Source organism: Rattus norvegicus, chromosome 7, assembly GCF_036323735.1.
Source record: "Rattus norvegicus strain BN/NHsdMcwi chromosome 7, GRCr8, whole genome shotgun sequence".
Taxonomy (NCBI): Eukaryota; Metazoa; Chordata; class Mammalia; order Rodentia; family Muridae; genus Rattus; species Rattus norvegicus.
In genome coordinates this window covers 111,221,974-111,249,628 of record NC_086025.1, presented here as the reverse complement: position 1 = coordinate 111,249,628, position 27,655 = coordinate 111,221,974, and the positions used below count along the sequence as shown (strand labels likewise).

The window sequence follows — 27,655 nt, the reverse complement described above, 5'->3', positions numbered from 1 at the left end:
TTAAAGAAACAGCATGCTTTTGTGAAATAAGAAGATTTCCCCCACCCCCACTTGCTATAGCACAGAACTGTGCGCCATTCACATAAAACCCAGCTTTAAGCTGCTGAGACCAGCACAGCCACATAGCATTTATCCCGTGGCCTTGATTGTTGAGATGGCTGGGGCTAGAAGAAGCCTTCCTCCTCCTTAAGTCCGACCATATTTATAGCTCTTGCTAGATGGAGTTTCCAGCACCCGGTTGGGCTTTTGGGTTTGTGCATGGTATTGAAGCCTGACCTATGCCTGACCTATTTCCCTCTCTGAGTCAACTCCTGAGTGCAGTTGGACGATCAAGGTGTAGTATCCTGGACATGAGTCACAAGAAAGATTATCAGAAGGCCCAGGAGAAAGTCTGGGCACTTTGAAACACTGTCAGTGGCAGTGGGACCTGGAACATGTACTTTGATGCTGACCTTTCGAGGTTTTGTTTTTGTTTTTTCCTTAGTTGAATCTATAGTTGTCAGGACCCTACCTGGCTCCAAAGTGTCAGACACTTGCTGAGTAATCATCTTTTAGTTCAGTGATCAGAAGACTATGGGGTCTCGGGTCTCTCTCCTCTCTTTTAGGCCTCTAGACTCCTCATTAAGCTGTGGTGTAGTTGCAATGTGGGGGCCAGGGCTTGGGAAGGGGCCTTTAGTCCAGGGACAGTCACTTTGGCAGCCTCTGAGCGCCCTGGAACTAGCCACTTGGGGGTGTGGGTGGCTGTGGAACTGCGTTTTGTCAGTCTCCCTGGGATTTCACTAGCGACTCTCACCACAGTACCGCATCTCTCAGCTGCAGCCCAGACTCCAGAGGCATTTTAAAACAGAATTCTTAACTCAGGTCCTGACCTCTAATGACACAATTTTTCCCGTTTGGAGAATGCCCATCCTCTGTGTAAGAATTCTGAGGATTCACGCACCAACCCTGGCTCCTCCTGTGGGTGGGCGTGGCTCCATACCCTGCTCACCCTGTTCCCTTGCTGTCCTTCCTCCAGGCGGGTCCCCCAGGCATCCTGGCCCTGTTAGATGAGGAATGTTGGTTCCCTAAAGCCACTGACAAGAGCTTCGTGGAGAAGGTGGTGCAGGAGCAGGGCACCCACCCCAAGTTCCAGAAGCCCAAGCAACTGAAGGACAAGGCTGATTTCTGCATCATCCACTATGCAGGCAAGGTGAGGCAGCCGGAGAAGGGCGTGGCCCGGCAGCTTTTGATAATGTGTAGTATGCGTAATAAGTAGTGAGCCTGCAGTCTGCGTTCAGAGCCCTTCACACAGGCCTAGCTATGGTTGGAAGCTATGGTGTAGAATATGGTTGGGGCGTCAGGGTGTGGTGTAATGTGTTTTATGGGTGGAGGGGCTGTAGCTGTGACCTGGAGTTGAAATGAGACCCCAATACTTAGGAACTGAGTGACTTTTGCTTAATCTCTTTGAGCTTCCGTCTCCTGACCTGGGAGCAGAGATTACGAGAGCTCCTGTGGGTCCATACTCCAGGGCAAGGTTTCTTGGCTTCTAGTAGCCCAGGTGTCTTTATTTTGACTTGTGCTTCTGCAGTGTTGAGTAGCACCCCAGGTTTCTCCTGAAAGAATTCCGGCTTAGCACCTTCCCACACTGTCTCCAGACATTGCCAGTTGTGTTCTATTACAGGGGGAAGGGAGTTGTCCCTGCTGTAGATAGCAGCCATTGTCGTGGGGCTACACAGCTGGTGTGTGGTAGAGCTGCGCTCAACCCTTGGCTAGGATTCATCAGAGTCTGTGCTTCTGGGGCCTCAGCCTAATGTAGTCTATGCTGAGACTGAAGCTGCTCTTTGAAGGCTTCAGTACTAGCTGGGGCACACAGTCTGGACTGTTGGCACCTTTTCAGTGGTGCTCTCCTGGCCTGTGTTGCCTGCCTCTCCTGTGAAGCCTGTGTACTTCCTAAGGCTGCTGAAGCAACTCTTGAAATTTCCCAGAAAAATACAGTAAAACCCAAAGCACAATGTACACGCTGCCCTCGGAAGGCTTCTGGCCTTATGCCCCTTTCCGCCTCCCATCGGTGCCCAGCTTCCAGCACAGCAGCCCGCAGATGCTTTGCTGCAGGATGCATGGAAGGGGGGACACTGCCTGCCACTCAGGTCTGACCAATGGAAGTAGTTGTGCCATGTCTGTGCCGGGGGTCGGGTGGTGGCACCCACTCTGTTTTGCCCTCTTACAGCATGTGTGTGCTGGTCTTAGGACAAAGGAAGCTCCATCCTGTTCCTCAGTGGCAGCTGCTAACCATGTGGGCTAGAGAGAGGGAGGCCAGTATGCCTGCTACTTTGTCTGTGTTGTTCTGGGACCTCCTGCAATGGAAGTGGGCCTTGTGATACTGAGAATGTATTTGGAAAAGGTTAGAGCAATGCATGCAGTTATAGAAAACATGGTGTTCTGAAAAGACAAGAAAAAGCAGAAATAACTTACCTTATGGCTACAAAGAAATGTTAGTTAACATGGAGTGGTGAGTATAAAAAGGACTTTTGCTTGTGTTCCTCTTTAAAGACAACAGCATTCTGTGGCCAGCCGTGACATCATCCCCTCAGCTGTCCCTTGTCAGCTTGTTTTTGTCTTAATGGCCGGCTTCGATCTGCAGCCCCTCAGAGAGTGTCTTGCCAGTACTTGCTGCGTCTGTCCCTTGTCCCTTGCCTCTCGGAATGGTGTTCACACCAGGGGTCTCGTGTCCCTTTAGCAGTTCCGAGAGTCTATTTCCCCCAAGTAACTCGTGACGGGTCTCTGCGTCTTCCAGGTGGACTATAAGGCCGATGAGTGGCTGATGAAGAACATGGACCCTCTGAACGACAACATTGCCACCCTGCTTCACCAGTCCTCAGACAAGTTTGTCTCTGAGCTGTGGAAGGATGGTACGCCCTTTGCCCTCCAGCCCTGCCTCACACTGGGCCTGTCCTCCTCCCAGTCTGCAGAGGACCCAGCCACCACACAAAGGACCATGACATTGGTCAGGTGTCTTTTGCCCTCTGTGACTGTCACAAGAAAGATGTGTCAGGACTGAAAGGGACAGTTTGCCCCACACAGCACCATAGCCATCTCCTCCAGGGCAGAGGCTCCCTAGGCTTTGCAGGTTCTCTGGCCAAGCGGCCAGGCACCTTCCATAGGCGGCCCCAGCCTTAAGCATACAGGCCTACAACCCCCAAGCCTCCCTGTACTTTTCCCTCTCCTCCTTAGGACACTGGTTGCCTTGAAGCCTGTTCTTTTTCTGTCTCTCATCTTCCCCTCTCCTCTGCCTGGGTCTTGCTTTAACCTCTCTGTTGCAGAGATGCAGAGCACTCAGAGAGCCTATTTCTATCGCCGCTTTCCCATTCTCCACCTAGAATCAGGTGACTGGCTGCCTGCACTGGGTCTCTTGTGTGCCATACCCAGGGCTGTGTACGTTTTGCACGTTTCTGTCTTATTTTCCTTACCCCACGGCTCCTCCTGCCTGGCTGTGCCTGTTTCCTGTGCTGCCCTGGTCTCCTGTCCTCTGTATGCCTGTCCCAGGCCTCCAATAAGTTTCACACACGGGGAAAACCATGGAAAAACTGGCTTCCTTAGAGCTCCCCCTAGAGGCCGCCTTCTGTGTGCGCAGCTGTGTGTCTTGCATGAGGTTCAGGTACAGTGTGTGCTGCTGTGTGTCAAGTGGAAGGGCGGCTGTACGATCCTTCAGCAGTTATTCAGAGAGCACTGCCATGTGTGTAGGTCAGCAGCAGGATATGTACAGGGGCCAGTCGCCATGGGGCCACATGCTCCTTCCTCTCTAGGACCCAAGTGTTTCCTCCAGCCACTCACCCCCGGGCTTTGGAGGCCAGTTCAATAGGCCCCATGGCAGGGTCCTGAAGTCAGTGGCTCGCAAGCTCCACTGTGGCTTTCATTTTAAGCTACATTTCAGTTTTTAAAAAATTGTCCTCATATAAGAACGAGCCCCCTGGTGAACAGGAGTAGGAACTAGGCTTGGCTGCAGAACCCATAACCTGTTCCTAGTGATTGTAGCCTTCGGATTTAGCACTAGCTATGTTGATATCAGTGGCTGTTGCTTGGATTTGTTGATTGCTTTTGTTGTTACCTTGGAGAAACAGCTCACTTCACTGAACATGTCTTTTGGGGTTGGTCTAGAGGCTAGAGACCTGTGGGCGGCACCCACGTACCATGTAATACTGTATCAGTGCTCCAGGAAGATCCTTAGGGCAGCACTGGGTTTTCAGAATTGTCTCTAATGCTACCATGGGCTGCCCTGGTTCCTGCTTTAGAGGTCTGTGCTGGGGGAGGTTTACCTTGGGAATCAGCTCTGGAGGGGCTTCCCAAGCTGGCCAGGGTAGGGGACATGAGCATAGGGTCAGCCTTGGTGATGAACTAGAGATGTGCCCCTGTTCTTTCCTGCCGTGGAAAAGGATGTGCCTCCTCCCCAGGTCAGGTCTGCCCTAACCAGAGACCCTTGCAAGTCTTAGCTCAGAGCAGAAGGGTCCTGCAGCTCCACACAGGCTCTTTGTCTTGATGCTGTGTCTCCTGTGCCCCTGACCCTCCAGTGTGGCGTCGGCACTCACAGGCTTTGTTCTTCACAGTGGATCGAATCATTGGCTTGGACCAGGTGGCTGGAATGTCTGAGACAGCGCTACCCGGTGCCTTCAAGACTCGGAAGGGCATGTTCCGTACTGTGGGGCAGCTGTACAAGGAGCAGCTGGCCAAGCTCATGGCCACACTGAGGAATACCAATCCCAACTTTGTCCGCTGCATCATTCCCAACCACGAGAAGAAGGTGCGGATGCTCGACTGTGCCCCTAGCAGCAGGGCTCACCTACCCTTTACTAACGCGCCCCTGGTACAGTAGTGAGGTTGCTTACATGGACTTTACTCTCCAGGCCGGCAAACTGGACCCACACCTGGTGCTGGACCAGTTACGCTGCAATGGCGTCCTTGAAGGCATCCGAATCTGCCGCCAGGGCTTTCCCAACAGAGTGGTCTTCCAGGAGTTCCGGCAGAGGTGAGCTGGCCTAGGCCCTTTGTTTGGCCCAAGCTACACGTGCCGGAAGTCTCAGGTGCCTTGTTTCCTGAAGAGACCTTCAGCTGGGCCTGTGTCCACATGTTTGAACGCACAGTCTCTGGATCCTTCCTCTGTGCCCTGTGGGGAGATGGTTCTTAGTTCGGTACCACCACGTCTCACTGACTTCTCTGTTACTGTGATAAAATACCATGGCCAAGGCAACTTAAAGAAGGAGAGGTTTGCTTGGGGCCTATAGTTTCAGAGTAAGAATGCATCACCATCAGGGCAGCGGTAGCAGGCCGGTACCGCCGATGGAAGCTGAGAGCTCACATCTCTAACTAAACAGAAAGCAGAACAAACTCAATGGCACTAAGTCTTTTTTTTTTTTTTTTTTTTTTTTCCTCTCTCTTTTTTTCGGAGCTGGGGACCGAACCCAGGGCCTTGTGCTTGCTAGGCAAGCGCTCTACCACTGAGCTAAATCCCCAACCCCGGCACCAAGTCTTTAAGCTCTCAAAGCCCATCTCCAGTGACACTTCTTCTCACAAGGTCACACTTCCTAAGCCTTCCAAACAGGGCCACCAATGGAGACCTTAAATTCAAATGTCTGAGAATCAATTCAGCACACCCACGTATGTGAGGAGAGTTGCCCCATCTTGTCACCAGAAGGAACATTGTGTGGGGCTTCATTTCCAGGGACGATGATGGGTGGGTGCAAAGGGAGCAGCCAGAGACACACGCTCACCAAAGAGACTATGGAGCAGGGCTGGAAGGTGCTGTAGCTTCCTGCTGTGTTGCAGGAGCTCGTGCCTTGGGCTTAGTCTGTCTAGTGATGTTGAGTGCTGATTGCTACCACAATGCTGCTATCTATTCCTTGGGCTGATATGTGGTGCCCAGAGGACCTGGGAGCATGCCTGTCCTGGATCCCAGATGAGGGCTCTCTGGTTAGGCAGGAACAGGTTCAGCCGGTAGCTTATTCCTGGTGTCAGAAATGTTCCAGTGTTCTTTCCAAGCTCACTCCCTTTTAGCCAGGAAGGAGCAGGGTGTGACTGGGGTGGGGTTCCTTCTCTGGGAGACTCAGTGGTCTGCTACTCTAGAAGGGTGGCTGGCCTTAGGTTTTGATTAAGGTGTAGTCCATGCAGAAGTGAAGCGTGGATAGAATGACTAACTTCTCTCTCCTTCCTCAGGTATGAGATCCTCACACCTAACTCCATTCCGAAGGGCTTCATGGATGGGAAGCAGGCGTGTGTGCTCATGGTGAGTCCTGCTGCAATTCCCTAGAGTGGCCACCTTTGGCTGTTGGGTCACAGCTGCTCATGTGACGAGTGTCCATTGGTCATTTTGACCTGAAGATGCCTGTGCTATGTGGTCTCTGCTGTGCTTAGGTTCTGATTTTTCTTAGTTTCCTGAGAGGCTACCCTCAGAGGCCTCAAGGTAGTCAGGGATATGTGGGAGCCAGTATGGTCCCCAAGGACGAGGCCAAAGGAGGTAGGATTCTGACAGGAGTGGCTCTGTTCTATTCAGGGAACAAGTCTACTGCTCTCCTGGCTTTTTTTTTCTTTGGCCTTTGTATTCAGTGAGTCCACAGGCAGCTGGCTGTGAGTGGTCTAGGGATTGACCCGACATCAGGACTTTCTTCCCTACACCTCCTGCCGTAGCTCGGTGAGAGGTGCACACTCTGGGTTCTGGTTTAGTCACCAGTGGTCCCCGTGCCATAGCCTCACTGGGGCTCAGCCCACCGTGGGCCCTTTCCTGGGCTTCCTATGCAGCTTCCTGTTCCCAGCCTGGCCTCTGAGGGGCCACTGCTTGCTGTCTCGAGTTATGGAGGCAGGGCTGCTGATATGAAGAGTTATAAGAAGAAACAGCTCAGCACTTCTCTTGTAGATTAAGTTTATGTTTGGTGGTTTTGAGATTGAGATAGGGAAGGACGTGGGGTGGGGGGATGCTGCCTGCTCTCCAAATGCTTGTCAGCCAGTGTGGGAGGGGAGGGCAGGGTTGGGAAGTCTCCTCTGGGATCTGGATTACCTCTTCTCCATGGACCCTTACCCACTTTCTTGTGGCGTGGGCTATGTGCCTTCTACAGGGACCAGAGTTCTCTCCCTGGCTCTTCAGGAAAGATGGGTAAGACTATTCCTAGGTCTTGTCACATTGTAAGAGAGCTAGGGACACGGCAGGAGACAGGCCCATACCCATTCCTACTTTCCTGACTTTCTACCAGGAGTTCTTGACAGACTGGTCTGGTCTTCCAGAATGCACATAGACTACTCATTGACAGTGCCAGTGGGAGCTTATTCTAAATCCCTCCCAGACAGTCAGACAGGCTGGCTGGCTGGCACACATATCTACTTGTGTTAGTTACTTTCTCATTGTGGGACCATGTACTTGACAAAAGGCAACTTCAGGGAAGAGAGGGATTGTTTGGACTCCCATTTCGAGGGTAGAGTCTTATCATGAGGGACATGAGGGTGTGGTGGGAAGACAGGGAGGCAGCTGCTCCCGTGGCGTCTGCATGGGCAGGAGAAATGAGTGGCACTCAACTGCCTTCTCCTTTTGCCCAGTTTATCCAGTTCAGGACTCTAGTCTATAGCATGGTGACACCTATCCCTCCTTGGGGAAACTCTGGAGACTTCCCGAGGCATGTCTCCTGACTGATTTTTAAATCCAGTCAGTTGACAGCAGAGAACACCCTGCCACTCGGGCTTTCTGAGCAAGCTGCTGCCCTGGCTGGAGTTACCCAAGTTTGTCATGATGACTAAAACTTGCTTGGAGCTCACTGGTGCTTTGGCCCTGTGCTGAGTCTTCTGACATTCTCTTGGGTAGGGCTCGTGGCCCTGCTGGGAAAGACAGTGTCATTTGCTTTGTGTCTATTTTTCTTTTTAAACTGAAGCATCACCCCCATATAGTTGAGAGACATGGCCTCAAGAGAGGAGACAAGCCAGGGTCTCCAGGTGGTGCTGGGTCCTGAAGCCCTTGAAGGCCCTTGGTACCAGTGAACTTCAGGTGGAGGCTTCCAGGTTGAGCATTTGTGGAGTATGACTCCAGGTGCAGAGGCAGGAGGTAGACGAGGTCTCTGAAGAGCCCTGTGTTTCTTTGACAGTCTGGTTTGTCACCTTGCTCTGTGTTACTCCTTCTCTTAGTGCTCCTGAACCCATGCCCTCTGGTCCTGGGGCAGAAGGCTCCTGCAGGAGGTGCAGCCCCTCCTGAACCCCTGGATGACTGGGCTGAGGCAAGTCCTGGCCTTTTCTCCCGCTGTGCAGAGTGGCACAGAGTGGTCTGCTTTGCTCTCTCTAGATCAAAGCCTTGGAGCTTGACAGCAACCTGTACCGCATCGGCCAGAGCAAAGTGTTCTTCCGGGCCGGAGTCCTAGCTCACCTGGAGGAAGAGCGGGACCTGAAGATCACTGATGTCATCATTGGCTTCCAGGCCTGCTGCAGAGGCTACCTGGCCAGGAAGTAAGTGGCAGGGACCCTTAACCCACACCTCTCACATGTTCCTGCTCTGAGGACAGTATGGTCAGCTGTGGTTGAAGGCCTCTGGGAGTTGAAGGCCTGTCTAGAGGGGTGTCTGGGAGTCAGCCAAATGAGCTTTGACTGTCCCAGGTGTCTGCTTATTTAATCCAGACTTTTCACCATGTGGGGATGGCACCAGGCCTGTCTGTGCCTGTCATACTCCATGGAGGCATCCTGAGCTCACCACGCTCAGATTCCCCTGCCGCAGCAGGCAGACATGCTCCAGGACAGTCCCAGTGTGAGCTTTGAGCCTAAAAATGAGCAAGAGCTTGTGTTGGGCGCCCACGCCTTACACCCACCTTTGTAGCACACCGGCTGCCAGTGCTGTGCACCAGCAGCAGCTCAGGCGGGGAGGCAGCAGGGCTGGATAGTCAAGCCCAAGTGCCCTGGGCACAGATGGATCATGACTAAGGTCATAAGGTCATAAGGTTGTAAGGTCACAGTTGGATCTTGCACCGAGTGGGAGTCTTGTCACTGGTTCTCGTAAGTCCTTTATGCCTGAGAGCACCTCAGTGGAGGGCAGTGGCTGAATGACCTGAGCCCTTGTCGTTCATTGTGTGTTCAGTGTTTCGTGAGTCAGGGTTGTTGGTGTGTGCTTCCCTCATCCCTGAGTTGCTGACTGAGCTCTTCATCTCCAGGGCCTTTGCCAAGAGGCAGCAGCAGCTGACTGCCATGAAGGTCCTACAGAGGAACTGTGCTGCATACCTCAGACTCCGCAACTGGCAGTGGTGGAGGCTCTTCACCAAGGTGGGCTCTCCACAGGCCGCTCAGCCTCCTCTGCTCGTGGTGCTTGCTCACATCACAAGCCTTTCCTGTAGCTCCACAGTGCTCAGTGGTGTGAGCCTAACCTGGTGCTGGGAGTGCCTGCCAGCAGCTCCGCCTGTTTGCTGTGGATGGCAGTGTCCGGGCTGGGCAAAACCAGAGCAGCTCCTGTGGGCGAGGGCTTGCCTTTCCTACACATGGGCCCTGTGGCAGAGACTAGCCTCTTGTGGTACCCCATGGCAGCTAGCTGCTGAGAACTTCTCCTGTATACCTTGTGTCTTTAAAATGCCTTTTGCAAGCTGGGCATGGTGGCATATGCCTTAATTTCAGCCCTCAGGAGGCAGAGGCAGGTGGATATCTGTGTCTACGTAGTGAATTAGGCCAGCTAGGACTACCCAGAGACCCTGTTGCAAAAAAAGTTCCTTTGCAACTTGTTCTGTCAATTTTAGTTTATAATGTATAACGTATGCTAAATGCCAAAAACATAGAAAGGTCATAGAACCTCAATCATGGGCCCTTCACTCTGAGCCAACGCCATGATGTTTCTGTATTCTCATGTGCAGTAAGTCTCAGCTATGGAAACTGCATTTTTACGTAGCCAAGCGCTGACTTGTGTACATAGTCTTGTCTTTTGCACTTTGTATTTAGAATTCCCATCAGCATCAGTTTTTAGGAGCTGTTGCCTAGAGGATGGACGGGTCATTCCTAAGTCTTGGGCCTATAGACAGTGTGTCATGGACGTCTTTATGTACATGTAACATGTTGTACAGTCTGACTTCTAGGAAGGTTGCACCTACTTGTACCCTCTCCCCAGAGAGCAGGTCTGGTTGCTGCTCACCTCTGGAGCTTACATTCCAGAGGCTTCTAGGGGTGAGCAGCTGGCCTTAACTCTGCCCCTGTCTTCTCTCCCAGGTCAAGCCCCTGCTGAACTCAATAAGGCATGAGGATGAGCTTTTAGCCAAGGAGGCGGAACTGACAAAAGTTCGAGAGAAGCATCTGGCTGCAGAGAACAGGCTGACAGAGATGGAGACTATGCAGTCTCAGGTAGGTGTCAGTCTTACCCGTCAATCCCAGCTGCTCTCAGTGCTGCCCCTATTGGACACTAGCAGGCTGGCTGGTTTTGCAGCTTAGAAAACACTTGCAGTCCAGTGGGAGAGCAGTAGTCAGCGGGGAGACTGAGCCATAATCCCACCCTGGGGCCCTGTTGCTGTGACAGTGGACCTAGGATAAGTAACTTAAGGGGGATGAAGAGATTGGGCCTGCGGTCACTGGCCCCTGTTGAGGCGGAATGCCACCACTGAGTGTGGTAGAGCAGAGCTACTCACTTCTTTGTGCCAAGGAAGCAGAGGGAAAGAAGGGTCTCTATTCCCTGCGCCATGGCCCCGCTTCTAAAGTTCTCAGCAGCAAACAGTGCCAGCCACTGGTAACCAAGCCTTTCGTGCCTGCCTTGGGGGACATTTCTTATCTGGACTACGAGGAGGCCGCAGGGAGCTTAGTCTTTGTACGTGTTCTTTGCAGCTCATGGCAGAGAAGTTGCAGCTTCAGGAGCAGCTGCAGGCGGAAACAGAGTTGTGTGCCGAGGCTGAGGAGCTCCGGGCCCGCCTGACAGCGAAGAAGCAGGAGTTGGAGGAGATCTGCCATGACCTGGAGGCCAGGGTAGAGGAGGAGGAGGAGCGCTGCCAGTATCTGCAGGCAGAGAAGAAGAAGATGCAGCAGAACATCCAGGTACCGCCTGCGCCTGCGCCTGCCGGGCAGGGCGGGGCACAGGCCTGTGAGGGGTCAGCTGGGGGCACCCAGTGGCACAAGACAGACACACAGATCAGTTGTCACAGCAGCCTTCTTTGTCCACCTGGGCATCTCTGTGGAGGCTGTTGGTGACAGTCGCCCAATGTCCACGACTCACATCTCCATGAGTCTTACCAGCTGAACATTGAATAGGCCACCGAGCTTCTCTCTTTGGTCCTTCCTCCATCAGCCTCAGCACAGGCCTCTTTGTGGCATGCTGGCTCAAGCAACCCTGGGAATGCTATGTCAGTCATGTGCCCCAGTTCTCATACAGGTTTCCTGAGTAGGAGCCAGAAGTACATGTGTGCGCGTGTACATGTCTGTGTGTCTGTGTGTCCTCTGCCCTTCTCACATCTCCTCTCCCTTTAGGAACTCGAGGAGCAGCTGGAGGAGGAGGAGAGTGCCCGGCAGAAGCTGCAGCTTGAGAAGGTGACCACTGAGGCCAAGCTGAAGAAACTGGAGGAGGACCAGATCATCATGGAGGATCAAAACTGCAAACTGGCCAAGGTGGGGCCTGCTGTTCCGTGCAGTTATGGATGCAGTAGGGCAGGCCCAGACAGGCCTACCTGCCTGTTCACCCGCAGTGCCATGGCTCCGTCCAGTGGCAAACACTTCTCCCAGGGCACACAAGGCCTCTGGACACCAGCACCTCTCGTGAATGAGAAGGCTGGGCCAGAGGCTTCCTGTTTCTCCTTGGTATCGGTCTTTCCCAGTCTTTAGGACTGAGGAAATACCAGATGATAGCCTCTTAATAGGGCTAGGGGTGGGGCTATTTGTTCTTTCCCTAAGCTAGTTGATACCTAGACGTCTTTTGTACCTGACCCCCAGGGAGGTCTTGGATACCTACATTTGTAGTGTCTAAGGATATGTATTTACCCAGAAGTCCCAGGTCAGACCTTTAAGGCTCTGCCTTACCCTTGATCCATATAGATCTCTGGTTGAGCCTTCTTTTGGAAGACCTAAAGTATGTGCTCAGCCAACGCCGAACTCTGACATCCTTCCCCCACTTGCAGGAGAAGAAGCTGCTGGAAGACAGAGTAGCTGAATTTACTACAAACCTCATGGAAGAGGAGGAGAAGTCCAAGAGCCTGGCCAAACTCAAGAACAAGCACGAGGCGATGATCACCGACCTGGAAGGTGAGGTGCTGACCATGAGCGTCCTGCCCATCCAGAGCGCCGAGCCACGTGCTGCTCATAGGCAAGCCCGGCTCAGCCCGGGGTGAAGCCATCAGGCTGTAGGGACACTATCTGGTTCTCCTGGGAGTCAGGGCTGCAGACTCATTGCTGCATGGCTGGCTGGGTGCCTGTGTGAGGAGTGATAAGCAGGAAACTTTGATATGGCATGTGTCGGACACAGCCATTCTAGAAGCTGTTGAGCTTTTGACAGCTGTGAAGGGAAGAAGGAAGGAGACGAAAGCTCCAGGTGCTGTGTTGCCATGGGGACACAGACGCCTTGGTTCCGCTTCATCTTCGAGTTGGAAGTGGACGTGTCCATGGTTAAGCTGCCCATGTGTCCTACAAGAGCATAGTGCTTGGCTTTACAGGAGTAGTTAAGGCTCTGTGTCTCTTCCTGGCAGAGCGCCTTCGTAGGGAGGAGAAGCAAAGGCAGGAGTTGGAGAAGACCCGCCGCAAGCTAGAGGGAGACTCCACAGACCTCAGCGACCAGATTGCTGAGCTCCAGGCGCAGATCGCAGAGCTCAAGATGCAGCTGGCCAAGAAGGAGGAGGAATTGCAGGCTGCCTTGGCCAGGTGAGGCTCAGCTCCTAGCCAGTGTCACATGTGCAGGGGCTTCCTGCCCCATTCTCGGTGCTGCAGTAAGCCGTGAGCGTGTTCTCTGCTTCTGTCTCAGAGCCTATGGCAAGATATGTCTGCTCCACAGACAGTGTGCTCCGGAGTGTTTAATCTTCACAAAAGCCATCTACTGCCCATTCTCTGTACTCCCCGCTCCCACTCTCTGTAGTCCTCCCTCCTCCCCTCCCCACTCTCTGTAGTCCTCCCTCCTCCCCTCCCCACTCTCTGTAGTCCTCCCTCCTCCCCTCCCCACTCTCTGTAGTCCTCCCTCCTCCCCTCCCCACTCTCTGTAGTCCTCCCTCCTCCCCTCCCCACTCTCTGTAGTCCTCCCTCCTCCCCTCCCCACTCTCTGTAGTCCTCCCTCCTCCCCTCCCCACTCTCTGTAGTCCTCCCTCCTCCCCTCCCCACTCTCTGTAGTCCTCCCTCCTCCCCTCCCCACTCTCTGTAGTCCTCCCTCCTCCCCTCCCCACTCTCTGTAGTCCTCCCTCCTCCCCTCCCCATTCTCTGTAGTGCTCCCTTCCCCTTCCACCCATTCCCTTTCTTACTTCCCCTCTATGGTCTCCTGTCCCCTGCTCTTTCCTTATTTTGTGGCTGTAGGCATATATTAAAAGTAACTTTTTTCTTTTCAATTTTTTTACATTTACCTATGGGGGTGCCGAAGGATAATGTGCCACGCTGTACATTGGAGGTCAGAGGGCATTTGCCTAAGTCAGTTCTCTTCTTCCCTGTGTGGTCCAGGGCTTGACCTTGCACCTGCTGAGCCATTCAGCCCCCTGCATACATTTCTTTTTAAATAGTATCTTTAGATTTACAACAGAAAGTTGTGATTTCTCATTCGTGCCCTGCCCCCCTTGTACAGCCCCTCCCTCCCTCCGTCTGCCACCACCACAGAACAGTGGTTTCAGCTGACTTACCAGCTCCTAGTGACGTAAATTCACAGCACTCACACCCACATGACCTATACTGTTTTATTTCTTTGTATCTTTCCAGTAAACATTTGAAGTTTTATATATTTGAGGCAGTCTTAAATTCTGCTGTATTTCTCTCTTTTTTTTTGGCATTTCTCTTTAATATATATTTTTAAATTTTATTTGTGTGTGTGTGTGTGTGTGTGTGTGTGTGTGTGTGTGTGTCCCCATGTGTCCCCATGTGTCCTGGAGTTACAGAGAATTGTGAGCTGCCATGTAATTGCTGGGAATTGGACTCAGGTCCTTTGGAAGAGCAGCCAGTGTTCTTCTTAACCACTGAACCATCTCTCTGTTGAGCCGTCTCTCTGTTGAGCCGTCTCTCTGTTGAGCCGTCTCTCTGTTGAGCCGTCTCTCTGTTGAGCCGTCTCTCTGTTGAGCCGTCTCTCTGTTGAGCCGTCTCTCTGTTGAGCCGTCTCTCTGTTGAGCCGTCTCTCTGTTGAGCCGTCTCTCTGTTGAGCCGTCTCTCTGTTGAGCCATGCTATTGTTCTGAAGCATCCTGATGGCTCGGCTTTGCTCAGGTTGCTCCTCAGTCCCTGACTGACTGTACATGGTGCTTTGGCCACGCCTTCCTAAGGCTCTTCTGCGCATTCCTGTTGCTTGGAGGTGAGAGTGGCCTCACACTGATGTCGCTGATCTCTCTGGCAGAGTGGAAGAAGAAGCTGCTCAGAAGAACATGGCCCTGAAGAAGATTCGAGAACTGGAAACTCAGATCTCTGAGCTGCAGGAAGACCTGGAGTCGGAGCGAGCCTGCAGGAACAAAGCTGAGAAGCAGAAACGGGATCTTGGAGAAGAGCTAGAGGCTCTGAAGACAGAGCTGGAGGACACTCTGGACTCCACCGCTGCCCAGCAGGAACTGAGGTGCGCCAGGGCGGGCCGATAGCTGGGGAGGGAAGCCTGACCGCGTGAACCAGGGAGCATGCGTGCTGGTGGTCTCTCAGCAGCTTCTTCACAGTGCAGGTCCTGCTGCAGAACCCCGTGAGATGGAGTGGAGGTTAGGCTGACAAGGCACGAGTCTGCAGTGTACATGCTGGGTTGGGCCTGAGGATGGATAGATGACCAAGGAGGGAGGCCAGTGGTAGGGAATCTGGGAGTCTGGTCATGGTGGCACACACCATAATCCAGCACCTGGGAGATGGAGGCAGAGGGTCAGGAGTTCAGGGTCACTCTTGGCTACAAAGTGAGTTTAAGGCCAGCATGGACTACATAAGAACTTGTCTTAAAGGGTGGGTAGGGGTGCTGTGTGAATGGCTATGTCCCCTTCAGGACTCTGCAGTTAGAGATGGGACAAGGGACAACACCCCCCCTACGAATGTTGCCTCCAGTCTCATGGTGTTCTCTGTCCAGGTCAAAGCGTGAGCAGGAAGTGAGCATCCTGAAGAAGACTCTTGAGGATGAGGCCAAGACCCATGAGGCCCAGATCCAGGAGATGAGGCAGAAGCACTCGCAGGCCGTGGAGGAGCTGGCCGAGCAATTGGAGCAGACTAAGCGGGTATGGGATCTCAGGGAGAGGCGTTCAGGAGTTCAGGGCCCAGATGGGCCTTGTAGCATCTGAACCAGAGGAGGGCAGAGCAGTTGCTGCTTCAGACTTGAGGCTGGGTCCCAGCCTCGTCAGATGACATGGGCAAATAATTCCCACAGTGCCTCAGCTTGTGGGAAGATGTCTTGTGATCATCTGAGGTGAATTGATCATACTGTGAACTATAGTTAATGTTCCATTAACCTGACCAGAAAGCTCAAGGAACAGCCACGACCTTCACCCTGAACCTAAGGAGGCCCCAATGGCCTCTTCTGACTAGGAGGTCCTTTATTACACACTCCCAGCCAACGTTCAGCTGGAGTCTTACAAGGAAACCCTAATGTCCATCCAGGCAGTTGGTTGCTGGTGGCTCCTTCTAGACAAATTCTGCCTCTCTTTGGCTTCCAGCTCATGTTCCTCTGGGTGACTGGACAGTTTCTTCCATGTGGCAGTCTAGAACATTTAGAAGCACACCTCCACCAGCACTGCGTGATCTGTTTTTGTTTGCTCTTTTTTTTTTTTTTTTTTTTTTTTTTTTTAGTTAGTGTTTCGCTATATAACCTTGGCTGTCCTAGAACCTACTGCATAGACCAAGTTGGCCTTGACTCACAGGGATCCACCTGCCTCTGCCTCCTGAGTGCTAAGATTGAAGGCACAAGCCACCTCACCTGACACCTTCGTAGTTTTTGGAAGGATGTCACATTATTGCTTTGCACATCACATTTCAAGTCTCAGCGCAGTTTTCCTTGTACTATAGATGTTGCTAAAATCCCTACAGATGACCATGAAACTTCATATACTAGAACATCCCCGCCATCCAGAGAGGGAAAGTCTGCAGTATGCGATCACCTACCCTTAGCACCACCTAGGCTTTCTTTGTCCGGGCGCATGAGTCGGAGGCAGCAGTCCAGAGACTGCTAGAGCCCTCACCTCTTCAGCAACCATACCCAACACTGGGTGCTCACCACACCCTTGTCTCCTCCTCCTCCTCCAGGTAAAAGCTACCCTTGAGAAGGCGAAGCAGACCCTGGAGAATGAGCGGGGAGAGCTGGCCAATGAGGTGAAGGCCTTGCTGCAGGGCAAGGGCGACTCGGAGCACAAGCGCAAGAAGGTGGAGGCGCAGCTGCAAGAACTGCAGGTCAAGTTCAGCGAGGGAGAGCGTGTACGGACCGAGCTGGCTGACAAGGTCTCCAAGCTGCAGGTGAGGCTTCTGCTGGATCCAGGCCAGGGGCGTGCTGCACCGTACGTGTGCTTCTGCATCCTGGCTTCTCAACCAGAAGCCCATGGTTCAGCTCGAGTAGTCCGGCTTTGCAGGAACAGTTCTGAGCACCCACAGTTTCCGCCTCTCTCTTCCCTGCCCAGGTTGAACTGGACAGCGTGACTGGTCTCCTTAACCAGTCGGACAGCAAGTCCAGCAAGCTTACAAAGGACTTCTCTGCGCTGGAGTCCCAGCTCCAGGACACACAGGTGAGGACAGTGTCATGACCCGCAAGCCCCACGAGCCTTAGCTGCCACACCGTGCTTCTTGCTTGCGGACAGACATACCTGATAACACATCCTCTCTCATCCTCTGCTGGGTTTTGGGGTACTCCTGCACCTCCTGAGTGGCCCCTCTGCCCTCTTGAGTAGGAGCTGCTCCAGGAGGAGAACCGGCAGAAGCTGAGCCTCAGCACCAAGCTCAAGCAGATGGAGGATGAGAAAAACTCCTTCAGAGAGCAGCTGGAGGAGGAAGAGGAGGCCAAGCGCAACCTGGAGAAGCAGATCGCCACCCTCCATGCCCAGGTGTGGTGCCCTCTCCCTCCTGGGAAGAGGGAGGTGATGGAATGGGTCCAAAACTAGGTTAGATCCCTGGTCTCCCTTTACGGTACAGCAGGCTTGTCCCAGGTTGTCCTGAAACGGGGTGCCAGTGTGGGTGTTTGCTTCACTTCCCTGTGCTGCCCAGGTGACTGATATGAAGAAGAAGATGGAGGACGGTGTAGGGTGCCTGGAGACAGCAGAGGAGGCAAAGCGGAGGCTTCAGAAGGACCTGGAAGGCCTGAGCCAGCGGCTTGAGGAGAAGGTGGCTGCCTATGATAAGCTGGAGAAGACCAAGACCCGGCTTCAGCAGGAGCTGGATGACCTGCTGGTGGACCTGGACCACCAGCGGCAGAGCGTCTCCAACCTGGAAAAGAAGCAGAAGAAGTTTGACCAGGTATGGCCTCCCTGCCACCTTCTTATGTCCTCTCCCCTCGGCAGAGCGGTGGGGTGGGCACAGCCAGGCCCCCCCAGTCTGCAGCTTCATGAGGGGCGTGGGGAGGAAGTAACCAGAAGGGGATTTAGGAGCAGGTTTTAGACGTTGGCCAGCCCTCCTTCCCCCATGGAGATGCAGACACTGGGGTCAGATGGAATAATAGTAAAAAAACAACTGGGTCAACACGTGGTAGACAAATCCAGTCCCTCCGCTGTGACTTAAAACTTCTGTTTGTCTTACACTTAGTCATTTAGTGTGTGTGCATGTATGCATGTGCTGAGGTCAGAGGGCAACTTGCACAAGTCCATCTTCTGTCATTTACCTGTGGAGCCATCTCCTGTCCCCATGTTTTTCCAGATAAAGTTTCATTGTATGTAGCTACACTTGTTTACATGCTGCCACTGGCTCCTAGTGTGATAAGTGGCAGAGCTGAATGGCTGCTTTGAGAGACTACAGCCTTCAACCTCTAAGTAATGTTCTTTATGAGAGGCCCAATCTGTGGAGCAGGTGAAGGTGGGCAGAGAACCTAGGAAGGCAGGGAGGTGAGGAATAGTGAGGGTGGGCCCCATAGAACAGGTACAGTGGTGCAGCCATCTTTGGAGAAGGACCACACGTGGGATTTAAGCTTTTGAGCACGGCTTTTCAGGAATGTGGGCATCCTCACTGGGTAACATAAATGAAGGACTGAGCAGAGAGATTGCAGAGATGTTCAGCTGCTAAGAGATGAGTTTCATTCCTATCACCCAGCAGTTCACAGCCACCTGTAACTGTGGCTCTATGAGGTCCAACATACTCTCCTGGCTTCTAGTGACACCAGCACATGCACATGTATGTGTACATGCACGTTTGTGTGTGCATGTGTGTGCACACACAGATGAAAGTCGTTAAAAATTTAAACAAAGATCAAAGTACAGTGTTACAGGAGTCCTTGCCGTCCCGGGAGCCAGCGAGCCCCTGGGTAGCAGCCTTGGGCCTGTTGGTCTGGGTCTGGCCGTAGGGTAGTGGTCTTCAGTCTCAGCCTCACAGCAAGACTTCTTTCCCTAGCTCCTAGCTGAGGAGAAGACCATCTCAGCCAAGTATGCTGAGGAGCGAGACCGAGCTGAGGCTGAGGCCCGTGAGAAGGAGACAAAGGCACTGTCACTGGCCCGGGCACTTGAGGAGGCCATGGAGCAGAAGGCAGAGCTAGAACGGCTCAACAAGCAGTTCCGCACGGAGATGGAGGACCTCATGAGCTCCAAGGATGACGTGGGCAAGAGCGTGAGTGCTGGGCTGGCGTCCTGGGTTCGGGGGAGCCTGGTGTGTGTGGTTGGAGCTCAGGGCCCCTAGCTGTTCGTGTCTGTAACTAACATGGGGCTCTGCTAGGTCCATGAGCTGGAGAAGTCCAAGAGGGCATTGGAGCAGCAGGTCGAGGAGATGAAGACCCAGCTGGAGGAGCTGGAGGATGAGCTTCAGGCCACTGAGGATGCCAAGCTCCGTCTGGAGGTGAACCTGCAGGCCATGAAGGCCCAGTTTGAGCGGGATCTGCAGGGCCGGGATGAACAGAGCGAGGAGAAGAAGAAGCAGCTGGTCAGACAGGTGCGTATGGCCTCCTCGCTATGGGGAGGGACACCAGGGACTGCATCTCTGTCCCCCTGTGCAACACCTGGGCCTCGGAGGGGCTCCTGGACCATTTTCCACTGCCTTGTTTCTCAGACTCTGTCTTAGGGCTCTGCAATTTTACTTTGTACTTTGTCTCGGGTGGCCCCATGGACAGCCCAGAACTGGTCTGAGCTCACCTGAACTCAGTGCTCAGCAGTGAGCGCTAAGCATGAGCCCTGCTGTTCCTCAGGTGCGGGAGATGGAGGCGGAGCTGGAGGATGAGAGGAAGCAGCGGTCCATTGCCATGGCTGCTCGCAAGAAACTAGAGATGGATCTGAAGGACCTGGAGGCTCACATAGACACAGCCAACAAGAACCGGGAGGAGGCCATCAAACAGCTACGGAAGCTTCAGGTGAGGCAGACCCAGGCTGGTCACAGATGGGGACAGGTAGAGGCTGGGAGTCGGGGCCTGTCTCACAGGTGAGGCTCGGGCTCAGAAGGGACACAGTAACAAGAGGGGGCTGAGTCCATTAAGTCAAGAGGAAAGGTAGCTGGACGTGCAGTAGAGTCAAGGATGGCGGCCACACACACTCAGGCTTCAGGAAGAGACCGGAGTGTTCAGTGATGGATGGTCTAAGCTGGTGGCTCTGAGAAGTGGCTCAGAGCTTGAGACATACACTTGGGAGCAGTTTTCACTCACCAGTGTGGTCAAAGACTAACATTAGTACAAACAGCTCTTGTGTGCCCATTCATGCCGAGTGTAGCAGCAGGAAGAAAGATTAACCATCACGTGGGCAAGGCTGTGAGCAAGAAGGTCAGCTTGCTGATGGCGTTTTTAAGAGTCACACATAACAGGAGTCACACTCTGCCCTCAGGGTGTATGCCATCGTGAGGCCTGTCTGCTTCAGATCAGGGGACAGGGGACCGAGCTCTCCGCTTCGTTGTTGCCTTACCTGGCAGGAAGCATACTTCGTGTCTTGTCCCTGCTTTTCCCTGGTCACTGACTGGACGTCATGGACGACACATTGGATGATGCCGCTGGCATTAGCTGCAAGCCAACAGGAAGTTAGAGCAGGCAGACGGGCCCAGGTTACACTGTGTGCAGGGGTCTGTGCCCTGAAGAGCCACCTTCTAAGTCTAGTCAGGAAGACAGACGTGCAGAGCCACTTGCCTTTGGTTACTTTTTTGCCTGTTTATAAAAAGGTTGGCTAAAACCATGCCAGGCGTAGAGCAGGTCACTGTTGGGGACATGGCCCCTTAAGGGGTCAAGACCCCGAGCAGGCGGAAGTAGTTGGCGATGCTGACGCCTCCTTCACACAGGCCCAGATGAAGGACTGCATGCGGGAGCTGGACGACACGCGAGCCTCCCGGGAGGAGATCCTGGCCCAGGCCAAGGAGAATGAGAAGAAGCTCAAGAGCATGGAGGCCGAGATGATTCAGCTGCAGGAGGTGGGCCAGCGGGGGATGCAGGGCCACTGCCTCTGGCCAGCAAGCGGCAGCCTGGGGCCTTTCCCTGTCCTTAGGAGTCAGCAGGGAGGGAAGGGCAGAAAGAAACTGAGCTGCACACCTTGGCATGGTGCATGGTGTGGTATGTTCATGTATGTGCACATCTGTAATGGGGAAGAGGGTGAGACGCAGCCTTCCATGTGGCTACAGACCCCGCCTCTCTTAAATGAATCTGTGACCCTCGAGTCCCCAGTTAATTTCACGAGCCAATGCTGAGTTGATTATGATTCTCTATCAACTGCGAAGGGCAAGGAGGGGCCTGAGTGCCCCCTGGGTGCTGTTTTAGTTACACAGGAACCGCGTGGTGGGGAGGGTGGGGTGGTGTTTCCAGGTCTGGAGGAAAGGGCCATCCTCAGTTCATGAGTGCTCAGTCAGACCCTCTGCCCTGGCATGGCTCTTTGCCCCTGCTGGGTCTGGGGTGACCCCTCCATTATCCCACCATGCATGGTGCTCTGGAGGCTTCCACAGCCCATCTGCTGCCCTTGGTGGGCACAGGACCCTGGACTCTAGCCTCCCTCATAAACCTCAGTATCTGGTCTGACCATGTGCAGAGGGACCAGCACTGCAGGTCTGTCTACACAGCCCTCCCTTTTGGGCTGGGCGTTTCCTGTTTATAGCCCTGGCTCCTGGCTTCACTCCAAGTTCTTAGACACAGGGGCTTTATAAACACAGGCCTACACTATGCCCTAGGGTGGACTTGACCTGAGAGCTTAGAGGAGCTCCTGGGAAAGGGCTTATGGAGGAACGGAGGAATGTGCTAAGGGCACAGAGAATGAGAGGGGGCTGTTGGCATTGAAGACTGTTGGTCCCAGTGGGTCATGTTCTGGTGTCCTTGTGATAGGAACTGGCAGCCGCCGAGCGTGCTAAACGCCAGGCCCAACAGGAGCGGGATGAGCTGGCCGATGAGATCGCCAACAGCAGTGGCAAAGGGTGAGCCAGAGAGGAAGTGCGGGGGTGCGGGGAGGACCTCAGTTGTTCAAGCGCTCACTTCTCCCGGTCCTCCCCAGGGCCCTAGCATTGGAGGAGAAGCGGCGACTAGAGGCCCGCATTGCCCAGCTGGAGGAAGAGCTGGAGGAGGAGCAGGGCAACACAGAACTGATCAACGACCGGCTGAAGAAGGCCAATCTGCAGGTGAGCACCAGGCCAGCAGCAGGCCTTGCACACTGGGCTCCAGACTCTGAGCTCCTTGTGGGGAAGCAGGCCATAGCGAGCAGAAGTAGAATGGGTGCTCTGATTGCTTCTGACTCTGAAGTCCTGTGCCTCTGAGACTAGGTTTCAGGAAGTTTCTGGGTCCTGTTCATGGGCGGATGGATCCCTTTCCGAGTGAGCTGGGATGTTGTTGGTCCTAGCGTGTGAGAAGGAGAGTCCTGCATGCCCCTGCAGCTGGGAGCCAGCCTTCCTTCAGGTCACCATACTTGCTCCCTACAGATCGACCAAATAAACACCGACCTGAACCTGGAGCGCAGCCACGCCCAGAAGAACGAGAATGCGCGGCAGCAGCTGGAACGCCAGAACAAGGAGCTCAAGGCCAAGCTGCAGGAGATGGAGAGTGCTGTCAAGTCCAAATACAAGGCCTCCATCGCTGCCTTGGAGGCCAAGATTGCACAGCTGGAGGAGCAGCTGGACAACGAGACCAAGTAGGTGCCCTACTCAGATTGAGGGCAGGCAGTGTTGGTCTGTCACCTCAGGTCGGGTCAAGAACCGGTTCTGTCTTCCAGGCTCCACAAGCATCTTCCTTTGCTCTGAGAAGTTTGTGGAGTTTGAATGGAAACCCATCGCCCACACCTAGAACTGGGGGCTTTGTGGGCTGTTTCTAGTGAGAGATTCTGTCTAGTTATTTTTTGGTTCACCAGAACTGAAACTTGGAGGTTATGGGATCCTTCTGGGTCCCAAGCCTCCGTTTCTCCATAGACAGTCTATGACTGGTCTCCCGGGTCAGCCCAGGTGTCATCCTGAGATAGCAGCGACTGAGTGAAGAGACTAGCAGCTTAGCCTCCAGACCTCCATGTGGCCCCTGAAGTGGAAGTTCCAGCTGCCAGCTTGCTGGCTGTGCCCCCTCTCAGTCACCATTTCTGTCGTACCCAGGGAGCGCCAGGCAGCCTCCAAGCAGGTGCGCCGGGCGGAGAAGAAGCTGAAGGATGTGCTGCTGCAAGTGGAAGACGAGCGGAGGAACGCGGAGCAGTTCAAGGACCAGGTTTGTGCTCGGGCCGAGCCTCGGCTCCGGGTGGGCTGCACTCAGAGCGACTCACCAGTGTCCCTGGCCACCTGTTTCTACAGGCCGACAAGGCATCCACTCGCCTGAAGCAGCTTAAGCGGCAGCTAGAGGAGGCCGAGGAGGAGGCCCAGCGGGCCAATGCCTCCCGCCGGAAGCTGCAGCGTGAGCTGGAGGATGCCACAGAGACTGCCGATGCTATGAACCGAGAGGTCAGCTCCCTGAAGAACAAACTGAGGTAAGCGGCCTTCTGCCCTGACCATGAGCACATGGTCAGCCTGGCCTGAGCACATTTCAGTGTGAAGGTGGTGGGGTACAATGACAGGCACAGAGGTCGCCCTCCCTGGTGTGCCCTTTGAGGTCTCTGCCTCTGGGGCTTAGCCAGGCTCTCCAGTGAGCTGCAGAATCTTGGCAGTTCGTTCCCAGCCTATCTTCATGGTCCATCTTGCCTGATGAGCGTTGCCTCCAGGGTGGGGTTTGCAGTTGGCTGTTAGAGGCCTTCTGTCCTGAGGCAGCTCTCCTAGAAGCCTGGCTTCACTGTGCAGCACGCAGGGAAGCTTGGTTCTCTTAGTGTCAGAATGTCGCTGAGTCCCCATTCTCCCTCCAATCAGAGGCAATCTTTTTTAAAGCATGAAAAGCGGACTTTCCTGAGAATTTCATCTGTTTTCTAACATGATCAGAGGATGCCCCTGACTCCTACGTGAACAGTTGTCCCCGAGCTTCTGGGTCCACCTATTTCCTTTTGTCATGTGCTGCTGGGAGGGAACTCGGGCTCTCACCTGGGTTAGGCATGTGTCTGCCACTTCAGACCCACCCTGCCCACTTGTGAGGCTTGAGCGCAGGCGGCTGATGCAGAAGGCAGCTCCGTCTGCCTCCATCAGGCCCTCTGCTGGTCGTCAAGGCACCCGGCGGGTACGACCTGCACTTGCTCTGATGGTCGTCCACTTCCGCTGGCAGAGATGCCCCCGGCCTCTTTCCCTCTAAGGATCCCTTTGAAATCTACTCACTGGGCTGCCCACTTCTCTTCAGTTGGGCCCCACTGACCCTCTGCCTCTGCCCACAGGCGTGGGGACATGCCATTTGTTGTGACCCGCCGAATTGTCCGGAAAGGCACTGGCGACTGCTCAGACGAGGAGGTCGACGGTAAAGCAGACGGGGCTGATGCCAAGGCAGCCGAGTAGGGACTTCTGCTACCCAAGACGGATGGACAGACGGCTCCACCTCCCTTCCCCAGCCCTCCATACCCCTGCCTTGAGACTGCTCTGCCCATGCCCCTCTTCCTCCCAGGCCTTCCTGAGGGCATTGGCTTCCTCTGCTGCAGCCCTGTCAGTCTTCCTTGCCCTTGAGAATCTGATACCAAAGAGTCCAGGCTGGATGACCCGCAAGGTCTTGCCCCACTTGCCTGAAAGCACGGATGGCGGGTGAGAAGGCCGGCCATGGGAGTGGCCACAAGAGTTTTCTATGAATCTATTTTTTTCTTGAGATAAAGGTTTTGATAGCTCAGGCCCTCTAGAAGTGTCACCTTACCCTGCCTTTGCTGCCAGTTCCTCCCCACTCCTTCCTCTGCTGTTGGCAATCACACACGGTAACCTCACACTTGCCCTTTGGCCCTCTTCCCTGGGCCCTTCCTGGTCCAGAAGGAGCAGTCCAGGGCTTACGCCTCTGTGCTGGGTGCAGAACATGGGGCACTCTGGGAACCCCCACCCCTACCCCTACCCCCTCTGGGCAGCATTGGTGCCTCTGCTCCTTTCAACTGTAAAAATGTCTCAAGTGCAATGCCCCTCCCTCCCTTGCCCAGGGCAGACTGTCCTGGCACTGGGGCAAACCAGACAGGGCATCAGGGCCACTCTAGAAAGGCCAGCAGCCTTCCGGTGGCTTCTCCCAGCACTCTAGGGGACCAAATATATTTAATGGTTAAGGGACTTGCAGGGCCCGGCAGCCAGAATATCCAAGGGCTGGGCCCGCCGTGCGCTCTTGTGCCTCTCCTAGGACTGGGGCCAAGGGTGGCTGAGCTGCACCACCCACTCTCTATAGCTTCAAGTCTGCCTTCTACAGATGCTTTGAGAGAAAACCAAGGCTTTATTTTCCCTTCTTGTAGTAAGCGCTCTAGTTGTGGGTCCTCACAGCCTTGCCCCTGGAGCCACGCTTAGAAGAGAGTAGCCTGCCCTACAATGGTCTACACTGGTCGCTGAGTTTCCCTGTGCTCCTCCTCACTGTGTTATAAATGCTGTGATTAGAGTCCCTATGGCAAGAAGGCTTTTTTTTTTTTTTTTTTTAAAGGAGAAACAGTCAAATCATGAAGCTACATATGCTAGAAAAGCTCTGAATTCAGGTCCCAGTTGCTGTCACAGGAGTGAGTGGGACCCGCACCCCTTTTTTATATAATACAAGTGCCTTAGCATGTGTTGCAGCTGTCACCACTACAGTAAGCTGGTTTACAGATGTTTCCACTGAGCGTCACAATAAAAGAGTACCATGTCCTGCTGTCTGGTGTCTGTGAGTCTGTCCACAGCAGGAGGAGGCCTGGGAGGGCCGGGCCAGCTGTCACAAGAGACCACACTTGACTCTGCTTAGTTAGCAATTTGAGAGAGCTAGAGGTATCCTGGGCAGGTGGGGGCTCACAGCCCTAGGAATCAAGGGCCTCCTCCCTCCATGCAGGCTAAGGCTGGGCAGCCATGGGCCCGGGGCTGGTTCAGGTATCCCTCTAGTTCCCCTGGAACATGCTGGACGCACCTTTCTCCTCTAGGAGGAAGGGGGTTATGGGGAGAGATGCTACAGTTCTAGCAGAAGAGAGTGGGGAGGAGAGGGTGGTGAGCAGAAGAAGCCTAAGGAAGGGCGCAGTGTGCACAGCAAACAAACCAGCAGTAGTGGTGGATGGAGCCCCGTGCTACAGGAAAGAAAGGATCCAGAATGTGTCAGACCAATGCATGGTGGTGCTAGGAGGGAATCGAACTCTGGCAGACTAGTCAGTTCTGATGGCCACGCCGCCAGGGCCTCCTGCAGCCTGCTAGATTTACACACGCTAATCCTCACTGTTTTTATCCCTTACCTGATTCGTCCTGAGTGTGCCTCTGCATATTTTGCCTTACATGATTCGTATTTTTCTGCAGCACTGGGCTCAGAATCCCCGCCCTGTGCTTCTTAGTAGGAAAGGGGCTCCAGCCCTCCACTGGAATCGACTGCAGTTCTCTTATCAAGTCTTGTGATGAAGATTTTGGGGTATGAGCTGGCCTGGCTGAGCCAGCAGCTCTGTGTGGAACCCCAGCCTGGCTGCAGTACTTTTTATTGTGTGAATGTTTTGCCTGCGTGTGGAGCTGTTATGCACCTGGTCTCCATGGAAGTCAGAAGAGGGTGTCAGATTCCCTGAAACTGGAGTTAAAGGCAACTGTGAGCCACCACACGGGTGCTGAGAATCGAACCTGAGTTTTGCAAGAGAGCAGCCAGTGCTCTTAACAACTTGAGTAGGGCTCTCTCCCTCTGAGAGTCTATTCTTCTAACCACTGCCTCAGAGGATCAGGACCCAGGATGCCACCAGCCCTCCAGAGGATTCAGGTGCATGCCAGCCTCCCAGAGCCTGGCGTGGGACCCGCAGGGGTGTTCAGTCTGAAGGATGGAGATGGGAATCTTTGCTCGAACCTCGTGGATGCTTCATTCCCCTCCGGAGGAAACCAGTGGCAAGTCCTACTTCCTAGACCAGCCTCTACCAGCCTTTCCTGGGCTTACTGTAGCATTACCACTGGCCAGATAGCTTACAACAGAGCTGCTCTCAAGTTCTGAGCTGAGGCGTTATCTCCAGGAGAATCTGGTGGGTCCATGTATCCCATGGCTTGGACCAGCACCACTCCAGTATTTTGTCTTCACGTGGCCTGCTTCCCCATCTTTGAAGTATTTTTAAGGATAAAAATGATGTTCTGTATATTAATGTCTTATCTGTGTGTATGCCTGTGTTTTACTTGCATGCCTGTTGGTCAGAAGAGGGCATCAGATTCCTGCCTGAACTGGAGTCACACATGCTTGTGAGCGCCAGCCCTCTGCAAGACAAGTACTCGAAGCTACCGAGCCTTCTCTTCAGCCCTGAAAAATTAAAAAAATTAGCCTTTGTCTGTCTGTCTGTCTGTCTTTCCCCCGTTCTCTCCCTCTTTCTGTGTGTATGTTTGTGTGTGCACACACAACCTCCCCACACCCCCATCTGTGTGTGTTGTGTGTGTACACATAAGCTTCTTTGATTCAGAGGACAACTTGAAGGAGCAGGATCCCAGGGATCAAATTCAAACCCCACCGTGCTTTGCAGCAGGTGCCTTTGCTCACTGAGCCATCTTGTCAGCCCCTTCTGTAGCTAGCTTTCTTCTTTCTTTCTTTCTTTCTTTCTTTCTTTCTTTCTTTCTTTCTTTCTTTCTTTCTTTCTTCCTTCCTTCCTTCCTTCCTTCCTTCCTTCCTTCCTTCCTTTCTCTCTTTCTTTCTTTTTTTCTTTTTAAGATTTTATTTATTTTATTTACATGAGTACACTGTAGCTATATTCAGACGCACCAGAAGAGGGCATCGGATCCCATTACAGATGGTTGTGAGCCACCATATGGTTGCTGGGATTTGAACTCAGGACCTCTGGAAGAGCAGTCAGTGCTCTTAACCGCTGAGCCATCTCTCCAGCCCTGTAGGTCTCTTAAAAGGACACATGGCGTTGGGTTTAAGGCCCACACAATCCCAGATTCTTGGTTTACAGGCTCTGCCAGCGTCACACTCTGGCCTCCGTCTGGTTCTAGGGGCCGGGTGCTATGAATTTCAAGGCCATGCTGTGGCATGAC

General features: G+C 53.6%; 1 protein-coding gene across 2 annotated transcripts in view; it reads left to right on the top strand.

The window, feature by feature from the left end:
* The window catches only part of Myh9 (myosin, heavy chain 9), an 80,673-nt gene extending 55,335 nt beyond the window's left edge, over nucleotides 1–25,338 (top strand). For both annotated transcript variants that reach the window (NM_001305877.2, NM_013194.2), the window contains 28 exons: nucleotides 1,016–1,189; nucleotides 2,774–2,888; nucleotides 4,581–4,774; nucleotides 4,878–4,999; nucleotides 6,184–6,253; nucleotides 8,288–8,448; nucleotides 9,144–9,252; nucleotides 10,180–10,311; nucleotides 10,786–10,992; nucleotides 11,422–11,559; nucleotides 12,066–12,189; nucleotides 12,630–12,801; nucleotides 14,457–14,669; nucleotides 15,156–15,300; nucleotides 16,322–16,528; nucleotides 16,690–16,794; nucleotides 16,957–17,109; nucleotides 17,270–17,518; nucleotides 18,602–18,814; nucleotides 18,920–19,132; nucleotides 19,386–19,547; nucleotides 20,456–20,584; nucleotides 21,483–21,571; nucleotides 21,649–21,772; nucleotides 22,070–22,278; nucleotides 22,727–22,835; nucleotides 22,919–23,091; nucleotides 23,917–25,338. In NM_001305877.2, the coding sequence (NP_001292806.1) occupies nucleotides 1,016–1,189; nucleotides 2,774–2,888; nucleotides 4,581–4,774; nucleotides 4,878–4,999; nucleotides 6,184–6,253; nucleotides 8,288–8,448; nucleotides 9,144–9,252; nucleotides 10,180–10,311; nucleotides 10,786–10,992; nucleotides 11,422–11,559; nucleotides 12,066–12,189; nucleotides 12,630–12,801; nucleotides 14,457–14,669; nucleotides 15,156–15,300; nucleotides 16,322–16,528; nucleotides 16,690–16,794; nucleotides 16,957–17,109; nucleotides 17,270–17,518; nucleotides 18,602–18,814; nucleotides 18,920–19,132; nucleotides 19,386–19,547; nucleotides 20,456–20,584; nucleotides 21,483–21,571; nucleotides 21,649–21,772; nucleotides 22,070–22,278; nucleotides 22,727–22,835; nucleotides 22,919–23,091; nucleotides 23,917–24,034 (4,329 nt within the window). In that variant the 3' untranslated portion in view covers nucleotides 24,035–25,338. The remainder of the gene's footprint in view (nucleotides 1–1,015; nucleotides 1,190–2,773; nucleotides 2,889–4,580; nucleotides 4,775–4,877; nucleotides 5,000–6,183; nucleotides 6,254–8,287; nucleotides 8,449–9,143; nucleotides 9,253–10,179; nucleotides 10,312–10,785; nucleotides 10,993–11,421; nucleotides 11,560–12,065; nucleotides 12,190–12,629; nucleotides 12,802–14,456; nucleotides 14,670–15,155; nucleotides 15,301–16,321; nucleotides 16,529–16,689; nucleotides 16,795–16,956; nucleotides 17,110–17,269; nucleotides 17,519–18,601; nucleotides 18,815–18,919; nucleotides 19,133–19,385; nucleotides 19,548–20,455; nucleotides 20,585–21,482; nucleotides 21,572–21,648; nucleotides 21,773–22,069; nucleotides 22,279–22,726; nucleotides 22,836–22,918; nucleotides 23,092–23,916) is intronic.
* Nucleotides 25,339–27,655: the final 2,317 nt, after the last annotated feature.